Consider the following 24,774-nt stretch of genomic DNA (forward strand, 5'->3'; position numbering starts at 1 on the left):
AACACAGCCTTTAACCTCACCTTTCATGCAAGCAAAGTGTTCCAAATATAAAACACGCGCTCTCCTAGTTAAATCCCACAGGCAGCGGTGCCTGCTCTGAACTGGCGACCGCAAAATACAAGCTCGCGGCCTTATTGACCACAGACCTCGATACGAACGGGACCGCCTACACCGCACTAGCGGGTCACTCTATATGGCGAAATAGAAAGTTTGAAGAACGACTGTACCTCGTAGTATTCAACGAGCCGATTGATAGAGTAACCCTCTAGGTGCCATTCACCTAGACACTCGCTCTCTACTGCATCTTCTCACCCCATGGCCGGTCCCGTTAATCCGCGCGCAATGAGCACAGTACAGACGGCGCCCGCGACGGAATCGCACGTGACAATGTTCTTCGAAAGCTTCCTCCTCAACCTCGCGGTCATCGTCGTGCTCATCGTCGCACTCGTCTTCGACTACGTCACCAAGTTCTTCAGCTACTGGTACATCCGACACATACCCTACAAGTATCCGCTGCCAGGATTCGGCAGTGATTACCACAGAGTACTCGGACTCAGAAACACTACTGATGAAGTCGACAAGCTGTACCAGAAACACCGGAAGGACAAACTCGTCGGGTACATCAAATCCAGGATTCCGGACCTAATGGTAAAGGATCCGGAAATTATTAAATTACTCCTGTCAAAGGAATCCGAAAATTTTAACAAGCGCGGACTATGTTTGGAGAGATCCCTGGACGGGTGTTTGCGCAACAACTTGTTTTATGCCGAAGGTGAAAAATGGGACTTGCTCAGGAGAAATTTCAAGTCAATATTGCAGAGCAGGTTGCGGAAATTTGAACAGAGCGAGAGGAGTGCGGATAAATATTTGCGCGACGTAAACGGAGAGATAAACGTACAAAATTTCTTGGAAAACATAATGAACAGAGTCATTACGGATTTAGTGTTTGGCGAACATTTAAATGATGGAGCGGAGACGTTCGTATCGAATTTGAGATGCGAATTGCGAAATTTAACAATTGCTGGCCGATTCAAAAGCTACCTGAAAAGTCTGTTTCCCTCAATTTACATACTATTGGGCCTGATTACATTAAAATCGCAGCCAGATAAAAGCGTTCATGAGGTCCTTCAAAAATCAGACCTCATTCACGAAGTAAGGAAAATGAATTTCGACAGTGCCGTAGACAATTTGATTTTGAAACTTGGAAATCACAGAAACTCGAACACTGACATCGTATTTTCAGTGTTGAGTTTGTTCATAACAGAAGGATACACTCCATGTTTGAACATACTGGCTTGTTTACTGTATGAGTTATCTAAAGACCAACAGATGCAGGACGCAGTGAGACAACAACCTGAGCAATTCTTGGACAACGCTATCAAAGAGACGATGAGATTATACCCGCCATATACGGTCATTTCGAGACAGTGCACCAAAATGTACAAATTTGATGATAGTAATTTAGTAATAGACAGGGGAGTTACTATAACAGTCCCTATTGCAAGTATACATAAGGATGAGACGTACTTTGAAAATCCGGAACTGTTTGACCCTAAGAGATTTTCTGAGGAGATCGCGAATAAGAGGCCAGAGTGTTCATACTTACCCTATGGAGTTGGACCCAAGAAGTGTATAGGTGAGATTTTAGATTTTTATTTAATTATGGGATAAGGGAAATCAGGGTCTTAGATGAGGCATAATTATGCATGTAAGCTGATATTAGTTGATGGTGGTGGCCTTAAAATACTTATTATTTATTATTCCACCATGCAAGTGGGGCTCAGTAAATAAACACTCTCAAAAAACCACCAAAATACCCTTTTAGTACTTCATACATTAATAACAATCTTCACGCTTATAGTGTTTTTGTACTTGCCACTATAACTATTAAGCAACTTATTGATTTAAAAAAAATATCTTAATTTCAACGATGTATTCATACTGACGCCAATCTTTATAAAGTTCCAGTTAGACCTTACCTGAGTATGAAAACTTTTATGACTTATCTAAGGTTAGCCAAGACATAAAAGAGGTTTAACAAATCGCTCGTGACTTTACGATTGTGGTCTCTCGAGTTAGCTACTTAAAACCTCTGACAAAATAAATTGAATGTATTTATGACCATTACTGAAGTCGGTGGTATGCTTATTTCATGTGTTTTTGAACAATATAGGTAATATTGTTCAAAAACACACAAATGTGACCATAAATTAGAGCGTTTATGAAACCAAGGTTACCTAGGTAGACTTGGTCAGTATATTATCTTACGAAAATCTAAGTTTTGTAGCGCTCTTGGCTAACTACATTGATACTCTATATCATTTTATTAAACGTTACAATTTTAAGTCGTTTGTAGGTATAAATAAAATGAGCTTACTATCTAACATATCAAATAAAAACTAACAACCAACATTTTTATTTTTGAAACTAGAAGAAGCTAACTGTGAATTATGTCTTTTTGTATTTTCTATATTTTATGCCGTTATCTTACATCAATCATTTTGTTTGATGGACAAGTATCATTGTGTCTTGCAGAAGATTCAAAAATATGCCATGTCCCTATCGGAAATGAGTATATTTTTCTTTGTAAAGTACTTTAAGCAGCCAATATTTTGAGTCAAGTGTTTGATTTCTATAGGTCTTTGATTCTATAGTAACGTTTTTATGTTTATATGTCAGGCTTTGTTATGAAAAGAGAAAGGTTTAGGACCGTTACTCGTCACTGAATAAAACTCGGTACTGTGATGTGAAACTCACCTAATAACAAATTTAAAAAAAATATTATACTTTATTTATTATTAGGCATAAAGAGGACTGTCTGTCTGTCTGAACTATGAAGGATTTTTAAGGCACTTGTAACAGTATAACTGTTATATTTTAACTAGACTAGAGAATGGAAAATAAAGCTTAATGATTGTTATAGCTACAAATTATAAAAATAAAACCGTTAGAGTCGGTAACAATAACAACCTCTTTAAAAATGTCCCTACAATTAGGTACTAATATAAAAATTACTAGGTAATACTATTAGGTAATTATTTGCCAGTCAAAAATATTTAAATAAGCAGTAGGTATACAGTATTTAGGTAACCTATAGCTACTAAGTAGGTATTTTTAAACAATGCTAGTCAGAGTTTTTTTTATCGTATAATTATATCACAATTACTTACAATCAAGCAAGCATAACTTTTATTCAATTCAGTTGAGTCAAAAACGGGTTTAACGATGACTTGAAAGAATCACTTTTTCTTGTTAGCATGGTCGATGGTCTACTAATTGCAATCTAAAACCGATAAAATCAATAAGTTATTGTTCTTATGTATAGCAAAATGATAATTGAAATTTCTTCATCATGATTTAATTTAAGTTTAATTCTTGTTATAAAATTCTCTATCTTATTATAATCAGTATTTATATATAAAGAAATATAAGTTTCAAAGTAGGTATTTAAACATTATTCATAAGTAAATACTATTGTAATTAAGTAATTGGTAATTATTTTTTTTACAGGACAAGAGTTGTCGCAAGTTATCATCCGAAGTATAACGGGAGCCATACTGCGCAAGTACGAAATCGAACCTTCTGGAAAAACTCCGAAGAAACTGATATTCAAGGATCATGACTTCCAAAGGGTTTTGGACACAAAGTTATATCTTAACTTTAACCCCATTCAGCTCTAAAGTCAGTTAAGTTAGTATATAGTTTTGTTTTAATATTTATAAATCCGCATTGTTTATGAAGTATGAATGAGGCTGATTATGATAGTATTTAAGGTATGATACTGTTTTGGACGCATTTATTTAGATTAAAATATAAATCTCATAATTTAATATCTACTAGTTTTTGGAAAACTTATTTTTTGGGTTAGTCTAATAAAATAGGACTGTAAAATGGTAATTTTGGATATCTTAGGTTTAGGAGAAATACTCAATGACTGTGAAATTTTGTAATAAACCCTAAATTTTTAAATAAAGGCCAATAATTTCAATCATTTAAACCCGTTTTGAAGTTAATAGGATTAGAACCTTCGGCATAGCAGTCAGAGTCACTAACCACTACACCATTCGGTCGTCAAAGCTGGGACGTAGCAGTGAGTGTACTCCTTTTTAATACTTCAGTCTGTCACACAACAGTCATCAATACCACCCTGACAATGATTGAGAGAGCCCAAAATACTTGAATCAGAGTGGATAGGGGGAGGGGGTTCCCAGACAAAAATATTTTCCACATCCGGTCTGCCATTTGTAAACCCCTCGATGTCAGAGCTTTAAAAGTTACCTCAAAGGAAAAAAAAATGAAGTATTAGAAAGGACTAAAAACTTATTAAAAAAATCATAAATTTTCCTTAGCCATAAAGTAATTTAGTGACTTCTACTAATGTTTTTTTAATCACTTTTAGAACTTTAGCTACGGTATTAATTTTACGAAGTGCATTCACTAACTTCCGAATGTAGAATGTAATAAGTAACGGTTAAGTATGTGCTGTAGATATTACGAAGAATGCACTGAGCACACTGTTGGCAAGCAACCTGAAATTTCAGGAATAGTAGAGCTCTGGAGACTATAAACAGTTGGGGTGCAATTGCTACCATCGGCTATTAATGCTGCTGCGGAAATACGATAGTGTATGTTACCCTTTGGGTTTGTAAAATATCATGCCAGGAGAAAAAAGTGATAAAGATATATTTTTTAAAGCTGCATAGTTCTTACCATACAATATGCTGTCGTATCCGGATTTTAAGCCAGATAAAGAAAATATGGATGTTACGATATTCATTTGTCATATTATGTACCTATATTGTTTGTCTTGATGTGCTATTTCCAAAATTCTAGTTGATTTTGATTTTTGTTGACTTATTTTCAGGAAACATACTTACTAACAGACCCCTTAAAAAAGTTCATATATAGATAGATAGATAGATAGAATATTCTTTATTTGTACACAAGAATAGATTATACAAAGCTTAAATATAAACACATAGGTACAAAAAAGGCGGTCTTATCACTAAAAGCGATTTTTTCAAGACAACCTTTAGGTGGAAGAATATAGTTGTTGAAGTTTCACTCCAGGCGTTCTGGCAAGCCAAGTAACACTAAAATATGGCTTTTTCATTTATTAAGAAAATCCGCTTTTTATTTTTACTATGTCACTTCATTTTATAGTATTCACGGCTCTTGCCAAATAACTTCCTGGAACTTTTGATAGCATTAATAAGGACCGTGGCTTGAGATGTTAACAAATTGTGTTTCCCACAGAGTTTTAGGAAAATATTTTCATTGGAATATACTGGGAAATGTCCGCTGCTACATTGTAACACATGATTATTTATAGGTAGGTACATTTGTTATAAATCATGATTATGTTATGTTATACGAGTTATACGAGGTTATACCTACATGATTTGAAATTCAAACTCAAATCGAAGTAAAATAATAAGTTCTTGAGCCACTCAATAAAAATAGCCTCATTATGTTAACCGTTTTGGATCTTCAAGATTGATCAGTAATCAAACACAGGCACACATCAAATCAACAGCACCTTTTAAAAACATGTGTCATGCAAATCCGCAGCGGGCCTGTAGTGTAGTACCTCTATGTATAATGTAATAAAAGTTTCATTCAACGGGATTGGACCCTATCCTTCCGCCACTCCCGAGGCCTAATCAAATATTTTTATGATCGACGCCTTTACGATGCCACTTCGGCGAGGTAAGTTAGACGTCATTTTGAGTTTTATGGCCAGTGGTATGGAGACCGAGGTATGGAGTGAGCTGGGGGCGTAGCATGGAGCGTGGGACGAGTAGTGAACTGTCCACGAGTATAGAACACGGTAGAAGAGAGGCGTAGAGTGCTGTGTAGCTGCCCTAGTAAATAAATACCTGTAATATTATAGTTCATAATATAATTAAACATTGTTATATAAAGTTTAACTCCATACACTTTGAATGAGTATTAAACAGCTAAGATTATTTTCGTGATTTCAGAGTTGGTTCTATGATTAAGGTACTCAGCTTATTATGTAATTAATAATCAGTCGGACGGATGCTTCAACGAACTACTATATGAACTAGATGTGTATCCTAAGTGCATTGTACTTATTCCAAAACGGCGATATGGTTCGCAACCTACCAGGTGAGTACAAATGTGCAGTGTGAGTGAAAAGTGGGTGGCTCGCTTGTGACTACCCCTTCGGGGATTACAGTCGTGAGTTCATATACATATATACATACAATATTCTTCGTAGGAATTCCGTCGTCCCCAGTTCCATGCTACGCATGCTGTTTGAGTATCTATGAGATGCAGTTCAAGCTGGAAAGGAATGGCAGTGTGGCGGGGAATGGAAGTATGCTAACAAGTTTCATACGAAAGTTTGCTTTTATTCTATCTATCTCTGGCGTGAGAGTCAGCGGTAGTTAGGTTCAGGACTTCATAATTATCGTTATTCTTTTACGATTTGTATGTAGGACCTATGTAATGTTGGCAATAAATCAATGTATTTAGGTGCCATATATATATGTATATTTTTTATACATTTAAGCTACACCTTAGCTACACCTATCTATTTTAGATTACTGTATATGATTTATGGGATACTGAACTCTCACTTCAGGTTAGTCTTTACTATTGATAGCCTATCAATACTGGTTGTATATGTATACACGTACATACAAATCGCATTAAAGCGTTGGGATAATATACCAGGTGCCTAGTATCTACTCCGCAATCATAAGAATTACTGTGATCTAAGGCCTAGCCATTGCAATTAACATTAACGAGTAGAAAGCACCAATACAATCACACTTAGCACCGCATTAAACTGTCGTTATGTGCAGCTCTAAGCAAATAGTGATGTATGTGCGCCACAGCGAGGGAATTCGGCCAATGCCCCGCCGGCACAAGTTCACCGAAAGTTTGTCCGAAGCACAGCGTATGGCAAGATATATGACCCTTCAGCAAGCAGCTTCGGCCAACAAACTTCAACTGCAACTTGCAATCACTAAAGACGCATCCGCTTTGGACTTGTCCCTTAAATAGACTACCTAGACCTAGACTCTTTTACTATTGGACGAAAGGCGAATTTTGTTGCGCCATTCGTATGTGTTATGAAGTGTCAACGGACAATGTTGAAGTGAATGGACGGTAAACTTGGATATGGGACTCGAAGTTTTCAAGTAGGCCTCACGACAACAGTTTGTTAAGTCACGGAAATATACACAGGGTGAAATTTTATCAATGAACTTGCAATGCCAATTTAATTATGCGACATAGTGAGCACTGAGCACTGCGTATCTTTTAAAGTAAAAGCTGAATCATACATTTTGTTTCTATGTGTAGGTTTAAGAATTTACTGTGGTGCACTACTATTCTCTAATGTCAGCGATGCATTGGCCCCATAAAGTAGTTTGTCAGGTATAATGACCTGTCAAAGGAATGTTCAATGTTAAAATTTCCCCTGTATAATCAGGTTCTTTCGTGCAGTTGTTTATTTTGCTTTTTTGAAGTTAAGCTTTATGGGAATAAGTATAATAATAAGTTTCCTTTGTGTTTTAAGGCTAAAGAAGGTATAAGCACTTCTTTATTTTTTGAATTTCTATACTGATAGTTTCTGATATTTTATATTATATTAAATGTTACACCCGGTATTTAATTTTATCCACCTAATATTGCATGAGTTGTTTTTGTTAGAACTACGTCAAAAACATTGTTTGCGCAATCACCAGAGGCTGAAAATAAACTCATTTTCTCCAAATTGTGTAACTAGGTTTAATCAAAATTACTTATATTTTTACACTCACGAGCAATAAAAAAGTACCACCAGCCATTGCCGTCTTAAATTTCACTGAAACTTTATCATTGTGAGTGTAGGTACTACTACACAGGGTGTCGTATAATTTGAGCACACAGCGTGGCTAAATGCACATCTGTCAAAATAACCATGAAGCGAGCCGCTTGTCGCCCGAATAGGCCATTTATCTCGGCCCAAAGTGCCACTGGATTTGACATTAAATGAAACAAAGTACCATATTTTTCCCAGATTTGACATAACTGTAATAGCCTGGCTTATTGAATAATGGAAACAGGATATCCGGTGGAATTGTTGGGATTTGCTGTTACATTAATCATACTTTGGCGGCACCTAGTCTGTAGATTGCTTTAAACAAAGCGTATTTCCTTTTAGCTCTTTGGTAATTGGGATCTGGGTAACACTTACTCTTATATGTATTATAAGAAAATATTATATTTCATATTCATAATTTTACATTACGTTATGACTGAACTAGAAGATATTTGTTCAATACCGATCTAACACTTTTAATATTTTTAGGTATGTGGGTAGATTGATTTCAAATCTTTTCGTAGGGTAGGTTCATTTTACTTTGACAAGAAGTCAGTCGTTGTCAGTTTTCGTCGGGTTGTTAAGCTCTTGTACTTCGACGCGGTCGCAATAATCGGAATAATTGTGAATTTGAGAAATATCGGTTAAATATAACCAGCTGCCAACGTGTGTGCGTGTGTAATTTCTCAAGCAATGAGGGGGCCCCCACGCCGAGCCTTGGACCTTAGACGTAATCACGTGAGCAAAACCTATCATGTTTACTATTATCTTATGACTATCTTCTCTATTCATATATATTTTTTCAGAACTGACAAAACAAACTTTTACAGACCTAATTGTATGCCGAATGTATGCATGGCCAGAATATAATAATAATGACCCTTCAATAAAACAAATATACGTTATCTACCTTTATTATACAGAAAAAAATGGCAATTTAAAGCTATAGTTAGAAGAGACAAAGACCACATTCAGAATTTCAACGTCTCACGCTGCCATCTAAGTACCAGGGAAACATAAACAAAAAGTGGTTAGACAGAAAGGTTTTAAAGTTGAAGAGCGTGGATGCGGAGGGACAGGTAATCGCGGGTGACAAGGGTCGCTGGTGGCGCCACCTGTGCCCACTTGAAATATTATACATGCCTGAAATTGACGCCACCTGAACGACTAGATGTCTGGGTGAGCGAAATGCATTGTTTGTTTAATGTTTTTTTGCATTATTTAATTTACTTATATCGAGAGTTAAAGCTAACCTTGAAACGGATTTTTATAATATGTAGGTACAGTTCCCCAAAATTGATAATGCGCATAGAAATCTTCGTCATTGTTCGGCAACGGTCGTATTCCCGAGCGTTAGAAAACTATATGTATTTAGACTGGTTAAGTGCATTTTCTTTATGCAATTTTAGTAGAATTATGTATTTGGTGCTAAAAGAGATATTGATTTATCAATAACGAAATCTGATTCGATAATGCATAAGAGATATTGATTTATCAATAACGAAATCTGATTCGATAATATTGTCATAATATTAAAATTTACTTTGAAAATGTTACAGTACTTTCCAAGTGTCTTACTGAAGCTGATTTGTAAAGATGGATGAAAGAAGGTTTGAGTAACACGAGGTTTATATTATAAGAAGAAATTGATTTCAAACATAGGTTTAGGTAGGTACATAACAAAATTAAAATGTCAATTCAAAAGTACCTATTTACAGCACTGATCATTTCACATTAATAAAAATGGATTTCAAACACAGATTAAGATTAAAACTTTAAAATCTCAGTCTCAAAAGTATTTACAGCACTGATCATTTCATATTAATATTAAAATTACAAACTTGGTCTTTGGCTTTCTTTACAAAGTGAAGTCTATCAATGTGACATATATTTTATTATTTAATTTGTTTCATAATAAGGCGTCATCAAAAATAATTTTATTAAAGTTGCAATTAAATTCACATTTGAAAAAGAAAACCAAGAACGATGTGTAATAACAGCTCTATACATATAATTCCACAGAACTGACTGACAAGAGAACTGAAGGACCTTTGACTGATTGGTGACAGCCCCCGACAGCCCGAATTGTTTTCTTTGTTGACTCCCTTTTCTTTCAAACACGGTGCAAAATCTAAGTGTATTGTTTAAGGCTCTTACGATTCAATGATTCGGGTGTTTCAGGGAATACGACAGTTTGCGAAGATTTGCATGCGCATTATTAATATGGGAGAACTTGTACCTACCACTATCAAATAATCTACCTATTATCAATGATTTCAAAAGGAAGGATACGCCCTTCAGAACATTTTACTCAAACCTTCTTCATACAAGCAAAATAACTGCCATCTGTCATAATTTGTTGGAACTATGTCAGAGCCGAGCTACTTATCCTGACGACGCAACCTTGTACGTGCGTTCATATTTTACCGTCACCGGACAGTAGATACATAATAATATGAGTGAGTTGCATGCGGACGTCCGTACAAGGTTACATCTTGCGGCCATTGTAGACTTTGGTAGTAAAATAATTATCGCTTTAAAATGTGTTTATTTATTAATTAAGGTGATACGATATTCCATATTCCTTTTTGACCTTCGTATCATAGTTTTTTAGCCTTTCACAACAAAAATAGGCATATTTATCACAAGAAACAAAGACTCATCTCTCCGTCACAGACAACTGTCGACTGAGGACCGTTGGCCCTAAAATGTCTATTTTAGGGCCAACGTGCGGGTGCCATTTTCTTGAGTGGTTGGGCCTGTCCTTACGCAGTAATATATATGTCAATGCCTATTATCTATTTCATTCACCAATATAAATACCAACACAAACACTTATTGGAAACATATTGCGGTTTAAGGTATGTATAAGTCAATTTCTAGAACAACCTGCATTACAGTTCTGACATTTTTGCTACGAAGGGCAAGTTATCAGCACGACAGTAAATATGCAAAGCTTGGTGTGTCCCACTTCTGATACGCCACCCCTTCTTCCAAACCATAAAACTTTCTTTATAGATGGTGACGTCCCTAAGGCACAGTTTCATATAAAGTTAGGCGGATATATAAAAAAAGTGTTTGTGGCCAACTCGACCGTAACAAAAGGTGATTTATTGATTGTTTGTTTTGAAAAAGGGGAAATAAAACTTGTTTTTGCGGAAACTCTACTCTATATCGTGGTGATGTGTGTTCCATTTAGAGTATTTGCTATGCCTTCTAACGATGAGTTGATATTTTATAATACTTTTTTATTTTACATTATGCGATTATTACGTTACACTAAAATCACAGGTTCCTAAATAATATAGTTTTAATTATAATTCACTTTGCCCGTTGGATAGTATATAAATTGGTAAACAAACATAAAAATTACAAATTAATTAATTATAAGTATGCTCTTAATAACTTCATTTTCTATGCAAGTAATTATACCATTTAAAGCCATAGTACTAGAGCCAAACAAAAAAAGTTTCCCAACTCATTACTTCTTGAAAATGTCACATTGAAACTTTTCCATTTTTCTTGGGAAGTCAGCCAAACGCCACTTTTTACCTGTCCAGAGTTTTTACTCGAACGAACGGCTCTTTATGAACTTTCTTGAATTTGAAATATAAAAAAAAAACTTTATTTTGCTTGCAATCTTGTGGTACCTAGTACCTGTCTATCTTCCAAATATAAAAATACTAGGTTGTACTTAGTGTAAAAAGTAAAATACCTATTTCAGTATATTTTATTTCAATGTTATTAAAGGAAGTTTTTTATGTTTAATAATAGTCAGTATATACCTAGGTATTTATCACACACTCACAGCAAAAATTGAAAAATATTATTTTATTTTAGAATATTTGTCCTTCATCATCAAAAATCCTCATGAACTGCACTAAAACTTCACGCATCTCTATCGACATGAAAACAAATGAAAAATAAAAAAACACCTTTGACAACAAGGTAAGAGCTGAAAGCAGAGCGTAAGTAGATAACAGAGTTTCGTTTTTAGGCTTGTAAAAATGATGTGAAAGCTTCCCGGGGCAAAGTTGATTTTAAAACAAAATGGCGAATGGCTTTGTGAACGAAAGACACTTTATTAGGTTACCTTGCTAAATGAAAACAAAAGCAACAGGCGGGAGGAGGTGGGGTAGCCTTGACCCGGCGAATACGTCGGGAGGTTTTGCTTATATTTTGAAATGTATAATTATAATTAGCTTTCTAAGAGGAGCAAAAATCTGCTTAAGTATTTAGGTATGTTTGTAAAGATAAAATAGATTGCAACCATATTTAAGTATGACGTGAATATGACGTGTGGTTCCATTTTTGTTTTAAGAAGATAATTTTATCTTATTTGTTTATTTTATTTTCAACCAAAATATCGTAATTGGTTCGTTAGACCTGCTGTGCTCTGGTACTCACTGAATACATTTATTGAGAGAGTACTTTGACGAGTTCATTTATGAAGTGTTAACTAATATGGAACTATGTTCCTTACATTTATAATTATTCAAACATAGAATAAGGTATCCAAGTAATTATGATGTAGCTGAGGATATAATTGCATTTTAATCTCTACTACAGAAAAAGGCTAACCGTTAAAGCGGGTTCGCGCTAAATTTCAAATTAAGAACACGTGTAATCATGGCGGACTTCCGCTGGTTAGTCTAATGACTTAATACAGAGTGGTCACTCTATACGACGAAAAACTAAAATTAAGAGCGCTGCTGCGCGAGCCACGACTCTATCTTTTAAACGTGCCGATTGCACGACAGCTCTCGTTCGTTCGTTTTTCGTCAGTATAGAGTAACCCCTACAACGGTAGCTAATTGTGCGATGACTGCGCAAATTCACTCACATACTTTATAAAATCATTAGCTTAGGCATACTACCTGGATGAAAGCAGATGATAGGTGTATGTAATGTTGTTTTTATAAAATACAGGGTGAAATTTGCTTACCTAATAAGTGACCAGAAAACATATAAATGTCACCACACATTGAAAAATATCTGTAAAATTTGGAAATAAATTAAGTATAACTTATGGTTAAATATAAAATGAAGCTAATTGTTCTGCGAATTCCAAACTTTTTACTAGATTTTAGGATTGCATTCACACTTTCGCTGAAAAAAAAATCCGAAAGGGGTTGTCCTTATTTTAACACCCTGTATAACCAACTCCACCTCACCCACCATGACTCCATGTTATAATCATGCCAACATTACACATCTATAAATACGAGCAATCTCTTCAATGCTTCTCCATAATACTTTCCGCCACCTGCTCAAAACTTTCTCAATACAACAGCAGCCCCAACACTTGTCTTTGACAGAAACAACAAAGTCCGCGGATAAAGCACTGAACATCTGAAAGGTGAAAATTGGCGGCGCACGACATGAGTTAGCGGCAGACGACATGTCGCATGTGATACAATTGTCAGCCAACGACATGTTTCTCTAAGACCATAGTAATAGAAATACAGTGAAGTTGTGTGGCGGCACGCAACCTCATGCCGTCAGCCACCAATTTTACTCCTAAAGCGCTGAACATCTTAACTGTAACTCCGTCAAGCAACAAACATTTATATGGAGTCGACTGGAGAATACTCGATGTAATACACGCAGAGTTAACAAAGTTTTAAAACTAAGACAATTTGTATTCTAAATCCCCGAGCTGCAGTATTACTACGGTATAAATAGGACACCACTGTCGGAAACTATCGGCCACTTTTGTTTATGTATTTGGATTAGATACAAACCTACTTTATGTTTTTTAAATCTACAAGTACCTAGATGATTATGTCAAATCTCAACTCTTTAGTCATCAGTTCATCACAATACACAACAGTAAAAATATCACAATATATTACAGACATACCAAAAAGAAAAAAAAAACTATTTTAATCTTGCTGTATCGATGACACATACATAACATATGAATACATACATATAAGTAAGTAAGAAAAATACTGGAGTTTGTCACCGTACCCACTGTGATGAAAGGACTGACAAGTCAATATATTAGAGCTGCAGTCATCCAGGGTGCGAAGGCGTCTCCACAGACGAGGAAATCGCGACGAGGTGACGTTTCATCGCACTAATTAGGTAACTTGATAATATCGTGTCGAGACATCTTCTATTCTTCATTGTTACGCAGCAGTAGTAAGATTTTCCATGCCTGCGAAGACGGATTCTTGGAATAGCAGTCACCCAGGATACACCGGATGGTATGTTTCTGACGTCACACGAGTAGGCTCCTATCATGCACACCTACCATGCACTAAGGTATTCCAATTTCAACTAAAACATTTCTTAATTGATTTGTTTGAACGAATCCAGCTAGTTTTGGAAAAATTCACGATACATCATGCATCTCTAGAGCATCAAAACGTTTAACCTTAACGAGAATACCACCAGTCTCTTACGAAGCTAATGCCGATTCGCAACAAACACCAATACGAATGAATATCCGACAGTACTTAACGATAATGCAGTTCACACAGCCACTTACCTTTATTACTTCTGGTAGCTCTAGACTCTAACTCCACTATAGACAACTTAGGCCAGTTACGGGTTAACTTGCCAATTACTTGTGTTGCTCACTCTTTCGCACTCGCCGTCTAATTCGTATGGGTAACAAGGAAGTGGCTTAATCGTCGTGTCTGTTGCATGTTTTGAATACAGAATGCCGTTGTATGGTAACCTAATTAAACTGAGCTCTAATGAAAATGGCTAGGATTAAAATATTGGAAAGTACTTATGGGCATATTTATGGAAGCCTACTAAATTTATTATTTTCTGGATCATTAATTTATCGTTTGTTCAGGATATAAGTTTTTGTTTAATATGCTTCTTTCCATTTGCGTTGAAATATCTTTAACCTTTTAATGTTATTCTTCGTCAGCGCCCATGTTTGTGCTCCGTATTTTAAGATAACTCAACGCAAAATGGAAAGAAGCATATTAAACAAAAAACTAATAGAAAAAACACACAACACAGAGCTTAGAAAATTAACCAAAGTAACAGATGTGATTCGACATGCCAAAAAACTGAAGTGGAAATGGGCTGGCCATATCATGAGGCTAACTGATGGAAGATGGACAAAGGAGCTGACTGAGTGTTGTCCCCGATACTCGACCCGGGGCGTGGGCCACCCGGCCACGCGCTGGCGCGACGAGCTGGCGGGCTTCACTGGAGCAGAGGAGTGCTGGACACGATGCACCGCCAACAAACTTACCTGGAAGAAAATGGGGGAGGCCTTTGCCCAGCATTGGGATGACCTATAAAATACTTAGATATTAGATATACATAGTTCAAGTGCATGCATACACATAAATATATTATTATGATATACAAATAAATACTACTGAATAAAATAAATAAATGTAATAATTATAATATTGAATTATATAAAACTAAACTTAAACAATTACCATTAATATTAATAATGCATGAATTGTGTTACTTTAAACATACTTAAATACTAATTTGAATGTTACATTATAGGAGGCTTATAATAAACTAGCTGTTCCCGCGCGCTTCGCTTCGCCTTAAAAAGTTTTCCCGTGGGAATTCCGGGATAAAAAGTAGCCTATGTTCTTTCCCAGGGTCTAAACCGTATGTATACCAAATTTCATTCAAATCCGTTCAGTAGTTTTGGCGTGAAAGAGTAACAGACAGACAGACAGACAGACAGACAGACACAGTTACTTTCGCATTTATAATATTAGTTAGGATAATAAATAAATAAGGATATAAGATGTGCTTACAAGTGCTTATTTTGTCATTGATACAAGCAACCTTTCATTTCCACCTTCTAACCATTCCATAACACGGCTACCCTAATCAACCACCCCGTAATAAAGTGAATGAATTTTAAATATATTCGGCACGTACTTACCTATGTACATTCATTTTAAAACTGTCACCATTATACCTTCATGAAGCTTGCTCCATTCATGTTTTACACCCGTGCATTACTGGGGCGGGAAACCACAAACCACTGCAACCGCGACCCAAAAGATGTAACCTTGTTTGTTTTAACCACAAATAAGTACGGCCCTGTTTATTTATTGTCAACCGTACACAAATACCGACGGAATTTTTGTTGGACCTTAATGTGGTTGGTAGAAAGGTGAAGTTTGAATGGGATTTAACGCATGGATGTATGGCGATTGCTGTGGGTTTGAATAGAAGTGGCACTTCTTTCGCTAAACTAACTGTTTAATTCAAGCTACAATTCTGAGGACAATAGGTGGGCGGATCTACTCGAATCGAGTGCCATCTTGCTGTGGTATTTATTAGTAAAAGTTTAGTGACTTTTAGTAGTAAAGGCATTTAAATGTACGATAATTTTAATTTTAATAGAAAACTATGGCAAAAATTTGGTGTGCCTAGCAAGCGTACGGGTACCTAAGTAGTAATGTTCAGATTGTTGAGGCGAAACTTATCCGTTTTATTATGATGGTCAATAATTTTAATATTTTTTTGTAATTTAATTTATTATGAACCTATGTATGATTAATTGCCATGTTGGCAGACAAAGAGTCAGTTAAATACAAAAGTTTATTTCTTCAATAAAAAACATTTACAAACAATTAATACAAACTAATCAACAAAAATACAAAAAAAACAATATCACAATGTTGCTTTGGTACGAGATCAATGTTTGCCGTGGTGGAAGCCCCACTCCTTGTGGTCCTTATGGCCGCCCTTCTTGCCGTGGTCGTGATGATGATGATGATGTTCGTCATGACCGTGATGTCCCTTATGACCCTTATGGTCCTCATCATAATGGTGCTTGTCGTGATGATGATGCTTCTTGTGATGCTTCTCATGATGTCCAGAGTGGTGGTGACCGCCCTTCTTGTGTTCTCCTCCCTTCTTCTCGTGATGGCCGTGGTGGTCCCCGTGCTTGTGGTGCTTGCCTTCTTTGTGGTGGTCGTCGTAGAAGTGGTGGTCCTTGTGGTAATGGTCCTTGTGGTACTTCTTGTGGTAGCCTTCTGTCTCTTCTCCCTTCTTGTGGTGTTTCTTGTGTCCGTGTTTCTCTCCTTTATGATGGTGTCCATGCTCGTGGTGTTTCCCGTGGTGGTCGTGTTCGTCCCAGTGTTTCTTGTGCCCGCCGCCGTGCTCGGCGTGGTGCCCCTCGTGGTGATGCTTGCCGTGGTGTCCGTGCTCCCCTTTGTGGTGATGGTGGTGGCCTTTATGCCCCTTGTGGCCCTTCTCCCCGTGCTCGTGGTGGTGGTGGGCATGGTGCTCCTTCCCGCCGCCGTGCTCGTGGTGGTGATGCTTCCCACTCGCTGCTGGCTCTAAGTCACTGACCTCCTCCGCTTCTTTAGCGGAGGCGTATGCCACAAGGCACAGAAGCCCTACTGCTAGCACCAACTTCATGGTTGAGCTAGCTGTGCTGTTGTATACTCTGGTGCTGGCTGCCAAACTATTTATACTCCATTTAGTTGAGATGAGGAAAGTGCTTGCTTCATAAAGTTGGTTGCAACAATTCAGGGACAAGTTGGAGACAGCGGCCGGGCCCGCTCAAGCGTCACCGATGTGGATAGTTAGTTACTTTTGTAAGTGCATTGGCTGAAATGATCTTGACAAACTGTTTCGCTTATTTACAATCGATACAATACATCGATAACAGTTTAAGTTTTTTTTGTTAAGGTAGCTGCTGCCTATAAATTGACATGCGTACGTGACAATTACGTATGAAATCAATGAACTGGTATTTCAGAAATACAGTAATAACTATATAGCATACTTTATGATCCCGCCAAAACATTGTAAACCGTATATCAGACCTAGCTGGTCCGCGGGACAATTTTTTTGCCGCTACAAAAAGAGCAATCTACATGTCCCTGTTGAAATTTAATCAAAACAACAATTGGGTTTGTCCGGACCCGTCCCGGCATAAAGCCTTCGGCCAATGACCCCTCAGGGAACTCTGTGAGTTCAACGCAAATTTGAAGACGGCAAACATTTTTAAGAGAGGTAGAGTTAAACTGTTTACTCCGAGCATTTTCCTGTAGCATCCGGTGAAATGAAACGATCTTTTTGGTAAGACTTTCACGAGACAGTAGCGGTTTAACAAAACAGCGAAAGACTAAAAAAGTTTTTAGGTAACCTACTCTTCATTTACCGATAAAAATATATTTCATTACTGTATCAAATTTTTTGGAATGTGAAAAAATACTTAATTAATATACACTCACGAGCAATGAAAAAGTTCCAGGCTCGAAATTACTTCTAAACGGAAATGGCAAGCTTTATGATGCCGCCTGCAAAATTGAAGTACATTTATCAGCGCATCAGAATATTGCCAACCAAAAACCTAAAAATTGTGTTCAAAATTATTGAGACCATTTAGTGTCGGAATTTCGTAAGTGGAACTTTTTTATTGCTTATTAACCGTCCTTAACATGCTGATTGAACGATATTTCAAAATGTGATCCCTCCACACCGGGCATCGGACATGTCCCGAAGTAATCTAAGTTACCAAGCGTTACGACGCGAGACTCAAGCATGTGATAGGAAGGAAATTCAGGAAGCAATATGGAAGTTGGCTTAATTGAGAAAGCTAATCTGGGACAGTCTCATCCTACCTGTTATGTACTTACCTATTAGTATGATTGGATTTGTACTTGCATTTACAGTTATATTTGGTTGTTTTTATTATTTTTACATTATAAAGATCCTGTTATGTGTGTAAAATAAAAATAATGGTGTTTTTAATTATTAATTAATTTTTAATTAAGTCAAAAGTATAACTGCATAATGTTAAATATAGTAGCGGTGCGTCTGTGGTTATTCTTAGGGCATGTTTCACAAAGTCTGGATAACGGCGACCTGTTAGATGAAATACATGCTGTCACTCTGTAATTATGTTTAAGACAGTGGAACAGGCCCTAAGATAGGTAAATACCTAAACACTAAGGGCCACTTGCACAAACATATTAATAAATAATCTAGATTTAGTGTCAAATCCCGATTTAAGAAACGTCAATCCATATAAATTTACCTATAATAATTTATGCCTTAAATCGAGATTTAACACTAAATCTAGATTTAATAAGTTTATGCAAGTCGCCCCAAAAGACGTATGCGAAATAAAACCAAATTTAAAAACTATGACAAATGTTGATAACTCTCTCAGATGAACAAAACATCGTTGGCTATAATACAACCAAAAAGGTTCCAACTCAATTGGCGCGCGGTGAAAAAGAGTCCAACTTTCGGCACCAGGGGTCAAGGCCTCCTCGTTCCGTCGATCTCACTCACAATAGCGAATTGATTTTCACCGAGATGAGGGTGCCATAGAATCTATTAGGTGATCCCTATTGTACGTAATATGTGGGATGCGTCTATTATCTATAAAGATCCGATTGGCTAGCGAACCTCAGGCATGGCCATAGAAAGAATCGGAAAAGGAAGAAAGGAAATATTCGTTTTTTTATAGGTGTTGATGAATGCTATGGCTTACATACATTGTGATTTTATGTCCTTTACAAACTTTTATACTGACATAAATTATACAAGTAGGTAAAACTATAGAGCTTCCACTATGTTATTGTATTTTTGACGTTTCCTTATGTCTGAATTGAACTGTCTAAAAACCAATAATATAATGGACAGAGTATAGACAAATAAAAACGTAACGACTTTTTTTTAGACACATTTGTTTTCAAGCATTACATCTCAAGCTTCGGCCAATTCTTATTTATAACTGTTTTCCTGGAGACAGTATCGGGGGGAGGATTGAAGTTGTCGAACAAGAACAGTTTCGAAATAAATTTAAACCGAATACTAACTTTAAGCCGTGTCCGTTTGTCTTCGGTGGGATTTATACTAAAGTTGAAAGTATATGCCACGTGACTCCAATATCAACTTTTCATGAAGCCCTATCGCGAATTCAAACCAAAATATGTAAGATTTACGAAATAATTCGTGTAATTTAAAATATGATCAACATAAATATTTACGTTTTTAGTTGATAATATTCTGATGTGCTGTTAAATTTACTACTGTAAAACCGTAATTATGGTGTGTAGTACGTGACTCCTTTCAATTTAAATTAATTTAACACATTGGTCTTTGCTTCTATTTATCGTGTAATTTACAACCGGAAAACATAAAAAAAATGTCATAAATACACCATTGAAAAATAACGATAGGTATAACTGAAATCTTTGTAAAAAAAAACATGAATGTCTTAAGTTTCTTAACTTCTAATGAGAACGTTTCTAGAGTTCAAGGGTAAACATTTATCTTTGATAAGGTTGTATTTATGTTTTGTTAGTCTAGAAAATGAGCCATTTATAGGTATTAAATAATGGATGTGATACAATTGTTTTATTTGTTCCTTTCATTCTTGAATCAATATTACCTGTGTTGCTGAACGTTTACGAAGATATCAGTGTATTTACTGTCCTGTCATATTTAAATGCTATTACAACAAATTGTATATTAAATCAAACTAAAGTAAATAAGTCTCTGTTTAACATTTACTTAAGTATCAAAATTTTGATCACTATTGTACGATAATTATGACGTTATTGACGAACAGAAGACAAAGAGATGCACTTTATGATACGATCTAATATAAGAGACCGAGTCTGCTGGATAATTCATTAGTCAGAATTCATACTAAAACGTAAAATGGTGACTGAAAGTGAAAACGTTACTAAAGTAATGCCTTACGGCTTAGACGATGTTTTGTCTGAGAAACAGATCCAGCACATCATGAAACAATGGGCCACTGAACATAATATTGAAGCAGCCGAGGACTGGGTTCTAGAAGGCTCTGAAATAAAACCAGCTACTGAAGGAATAGCAGGTTTCCTTGGTGATCATATAAGAGTAAAATTGATCGTGAGAAGAGGTGCGGATAAGGAGGAAACAATATACCTGTTTGTGAAAATGATACCGAAGTGCAATCAACCAAAAGCTAACTTCATTGATCAGAATAACTTTTATAGGCGGGAGATGATTATGTACAAGATGTTTGAAGAATTGGGTGGATCTAATGGTAATACTACCAAAATTTCACATATTATGTCAGTTTTATTTTAGTGTCTGTAATAATTAACTAAATATCTTTCAATTATTAATTTATGATGGACTAGCTGTTCCCGCGAGCTTCGCTTCGCCTTAAAAAGTTTTCCCGTGGGAATTCCGGGATAAAAAGTAGCCTATGTTCTTCCCCAGGGTCTATACCATATGCATACCAAATTTCATTCAAATCCGTTCAGTAGTTTTGGCGTGAAAGAGTAACAGACAGACAGACAGACACAGTTACTTTCGCATTTATAATATTAGTTAGGATATCGAAATAACCTGTAAGTGAATCTAAAATTATACGAGCAACTTCAACACAACAATATTCAACGCGGTTTATGTTGACAAATGTTTTTATATTAATTTCAGGCCCTGAAGCATGGCATCCGAAATGTTACATATGCAACGAGACAGTGGTGGTGATGCCAGATTTAGTGATCGAAGGATATACACAGTGTCCGCCATTAATGTATTTGGATTATGAACACACTTTTCTCACTGCGGCTTCATTAGCGCGGTTCCACGCGTCGGTTGCTAACTACGAGACCAAAAGAAGCTTGTTACAGAATCGCCCTTACAGCATGATTCAAGACTACGCTGATACTATGGCTGAGCCCAGTTTCAAAGACACACCATGGCTCAGAGCAGCTGCTAAGCTCACAGTCAATTTCTTGAAAGTGTTCTCTGTAAAGCAAAACAACATCGAAAACCTTGAAAACCAACTTGTGAAGTTGTTTCTAGAAGCATGTGACAGTTTCAAAGAATACGATAATACACTAAACGTGGTGGCTCATAAGGATTTATGGACCAACAACATCATGTTCTATTACAAAGATGGCAAGCCAGTGAAGTCTTTGCTGTTAGACTTCCAATGCTTGCGGTACGGCCCACCAGGCTTTGATGTCATGACATTCATTTACCTCAACACAAGTGCCGCTTTCCGTCACACATTCGAGCGCAGCTTGCTTCAGCATTACTACGATGTGTTTGACAAGACGGTGAATGAGGACACAAAGAAAAGACTGCAGAATTTGGGATACACTTTTGAGGAGTTCTGTAAGTGGTGTGAAAAGGGTCGTATGTTTGGTATATTGGAGGCAGTTGCAATTTTTCCCTACACTTTGATGGAGCCTAGAGCAGCTCAGGAATGTTTTGATAATCCGAAAACGTACGAATATTATTGTGACGTGGACCGCACGGCGCCCGTCGTGGGCCACGCTCACGAGAGTCGCATTTACAAAGAAAGAATATTGGAGACGTGTGAAGAGTTCGTTCAAAGATATGTGTTAGACAAATGAAGTCAGAGTCATGTTGCTAGTTAAACAAAATATTCTGACTATGTGACTAATATTTTTTTTAGATTTTACTTTTAATGTAGGTAACGGTGCTCCGATATAATAATTAAAAAGTTTAATATTATACCCATCATTAAAACACATCTCTTTTACTGAATATTGTATAATTCCCATGCCCTCAATCTGTTTCTTCAACGGAAAATAATTTTAAATGCTTAAATATTTCGAACATTTTCATTATTTTCAGATAAGTAGGACCAGTAGACATGGTTTTAACACCGTAACTTTCAGGGCATACATAGGAACAATACAGTGTTTATTCGAGTATATCGGAACAACGGTGTTATTGCAAAAGCTAATTGGCGAATAATTGACTAGCGTTCGGTCGCACGCCATCTCAGCCGGGCCCTTCCGGTCTGGTGCAGGGAAACGCACACAATAATATATACTATTAATTCTATAGACTATTGTTGTCCTATAATGTTTTAACACATTGAATACCGACGCAATATTTCGTAGGTACGTACGAGTGGTAATTAAGGTACCATTAGCACTCAAGGGTTAGTTAAAATAAGTGATGCCCATGAATTCTCCCTTGTCTCCCAAGTACGAGCCGCGCCAAGTAAAAAATCCACAGTTCATATAATATAGTATCTGTCTAATGTAGTCTTGAATTAGTAACATTAATTTTTATTTTAGATAACTTTCAATTCGGTAGTAGGTAATTTATACACTTACTCTGAACTGAAATTTCACAAACAGTATTTTTAAAGTATAATTATGATAAATGCACATAACAGCTTTTTGATGAACCTACAGGTTCCCTTACGAAAAGATTATCAGACTTTACTTTTTCTTCTGAATTTAACACTAGCGATAAGACCGCCATTTGTGCATCACTGTTATACTTAATTAGTTTTTTTATGGTGTGCCAATTAAGATTATTGTATTGTAACTGAATAACATTAAAGATTGACTACTACGATTGACCAATAAGAAGCCGCCCGCCCAAGCAAACCGCCCTGCTTTTGACGTCACCGTCTCGCAGTTAATTAAGAACCAAACGGCTCCAGGCAGCCCGCAGGTTGGCAACCCTGTGAAAGGCATTCTCGTTAAATACCTTATTAGTTACTTATATCGGAGCTGTGCTATTGACACCCCTGAAATGTGCAGTCAACCGGTGACTGCCAGTTTCAATGACTCTATCTAACGATGCTTATGTATAGGTATAGTTATAGGTACTTTCTTACGATTTTGAAGATATTGGAACTGCCGGTAAAACAGTCGATTGACTGTTGGACTGTTAATGAAACAATGACATAGTGAAAAAAAACATTTTGAAAACATTTTCTGTATTACAATTTTATATAGTTTTTCATTCTTAGAATCTATAACCTTTTAAAATGTTTTAGTAAACAAAAGAGTTTTAAGTAAGTACTTCTTTATTTTTACCACTAAATGAAAATAGTAAGTACTTTCTTACAATAAATTGAAAATAGGTATTTATATGCCTGTTCAATAAAATTTTACTTACAGGAAAGATCTTATGAAGCATGAAACTCGTATGCTTCAAATCCACAAATCAAACACGAGTTAACGTACTGTAGTCACCTATCAGTCCAAAATTGACTCTTATCATGCACACATTTCGGTACGTCTTAGACTGTACCAATATATCGTAGGAGTTAGAACAATCGATTGACCCGCGTCAATGTGAACGGGGGCGGATCAGGTAAACGTAACGAATTAAACTAACACCCGGTGCGGTGGTAGCTCAGTCGGGTAAGGAGCGGTGGTAGCTCAGTCGGGTAAGCGGCCGCTTCTCACGCAAGAGATGCGGGTTCGAATCCCGGCGCTGACATGTACCAATGAGTTCTTTTAACTTAAGTACAATGTATACCATCGCTCCTACGGTGAAGGAAAACATCGTGAGGAAACCTGCATATCTAGATTTAGCACATCTAGATATGTGAACCCACCAACCCGCAGTGGACCGGCGTGGTGGGAAATGGTCCAAGCTTAGGAAGGCAGTTTAGACCTTGGGGATATGCACAAAGGTTCCACTCGAGAGAGCCAGGTGCAGGTACTTACACCCCCACAGAGAATAGAATAGAATAGAATAGAAAAACTAACACCCGAGCCATACCTGACAATCGAATTCTGTAACTGCCATTTTGAATAATGATTGAGCTAGTATTTTAGTCAATTTATTTAGGTGTATGTTAGTTGTGGCTGTGTAACAAACAAAATAACAAAAATCTGGAATTTTCATTTATGTTTCAAGCAGTACTTTGAATTCCGAATTTGAACTCCAACTGCAATTTTCTGTAAAGTTCCGCTGTTTCCCGCACCGGATGTTGAAAGCATGCGCCGGAAGTCGCTGGTTTTCACCGGATATGACGTACTAATTCCCGATTTCCGTCCCCACATCGTCGACTTTATTACGATTTCCTTTTTCACGGCGACCTAAATAAGGAATTTATTTTCGTACCGCGTTAGATATTTCTTTTAGAAAATAAATATGTGATAATTCTGCAACAAATAGGACCGAACCCTTAATGCAAAAGCAAACACTTAAACTGCGTTCAGTTCATATCATACCAA

General features: G+C 36.6%; 3 protein-coding genes across 3 annotated transcripts; 2 read left to right on the plus strand and 1 right to left on the minus strand.

Moving 5' to 3' along the window:
- The first annotated feature begins 226 nt into the window (after positions 1 to 226).
- Positions 227 to 3,973, plus strand: LOC105382179 (cytochrome P450 6B1). The gene is made up of 2 exons (XM_011552023.3): positions 227 to 1,636; positions 3,511 to 3,973. Exons 1-2 carry the CDS (start codon positions 316 to 318, stop codon positions 3,678 to 3,680), a joined length of 1,491 nt encoding a protein of 496 aa, XP_011550325.3. The 5' UTR covers positions 227 to 315; the 3' UTR covers positions 3,681 to 3,973.
- Positions 3,974 to 16,483: 12,510 nt separating this feature from the next.
- On the minus strand, positions 16,484 to 17,379 carry LOC105382200 (histidine-rich glycoprotein-like). Its single transcript, XM_011552048.3, has one exon. It carries the CDS (start codon positions 17,210 to 17,212, stop codon positions 16,484 to 16,486), a length of 729 nt encoding a protein of 242 aa, XP_011550350.1. The 5' UTR covers positions 17,213 to 17,379.
- A 3,061-nt stretch (positions 17,380 to 20,440) lies between these two features.
- On the plus strand, positions 20,441 to 22,262 carry LOC105382180. The gene is made up of 2 exons (XM_011552024.3): positions 20,441 to 20,846; positions 21,245 to 22,262. The coding sequence occupies exons 1-2, from the start codon at positions 20,477 to 20,479 to the stop codon at positions 22,171 to 22,173; spliced, it is 1,299 nt and encodes a 432-aa protein (XP_011550326.3). The 5' UTR covers positions 20,441 to 20,476; the 3' UTR covers positions 22,174 to 22,262.
- Positions 22,263 to 24,774: the final 2,512 nt, after the last annotated feature.

Source organism: Plutella xylostella, chromosome 12, assembly GCF_932276165.1.
Source record: "Plutella xylostella chromosome 12, ilPluXylo3.1, whole genome shotgun sequence".
In the NCBI taxonomy this organism is placed as follows: domain Eukaryota; kingdom Metazoa; phylum Arthropoda; class Insecta; order Lepidoptera; family Plutellidae; genus Plutella; species Plutella xylostella.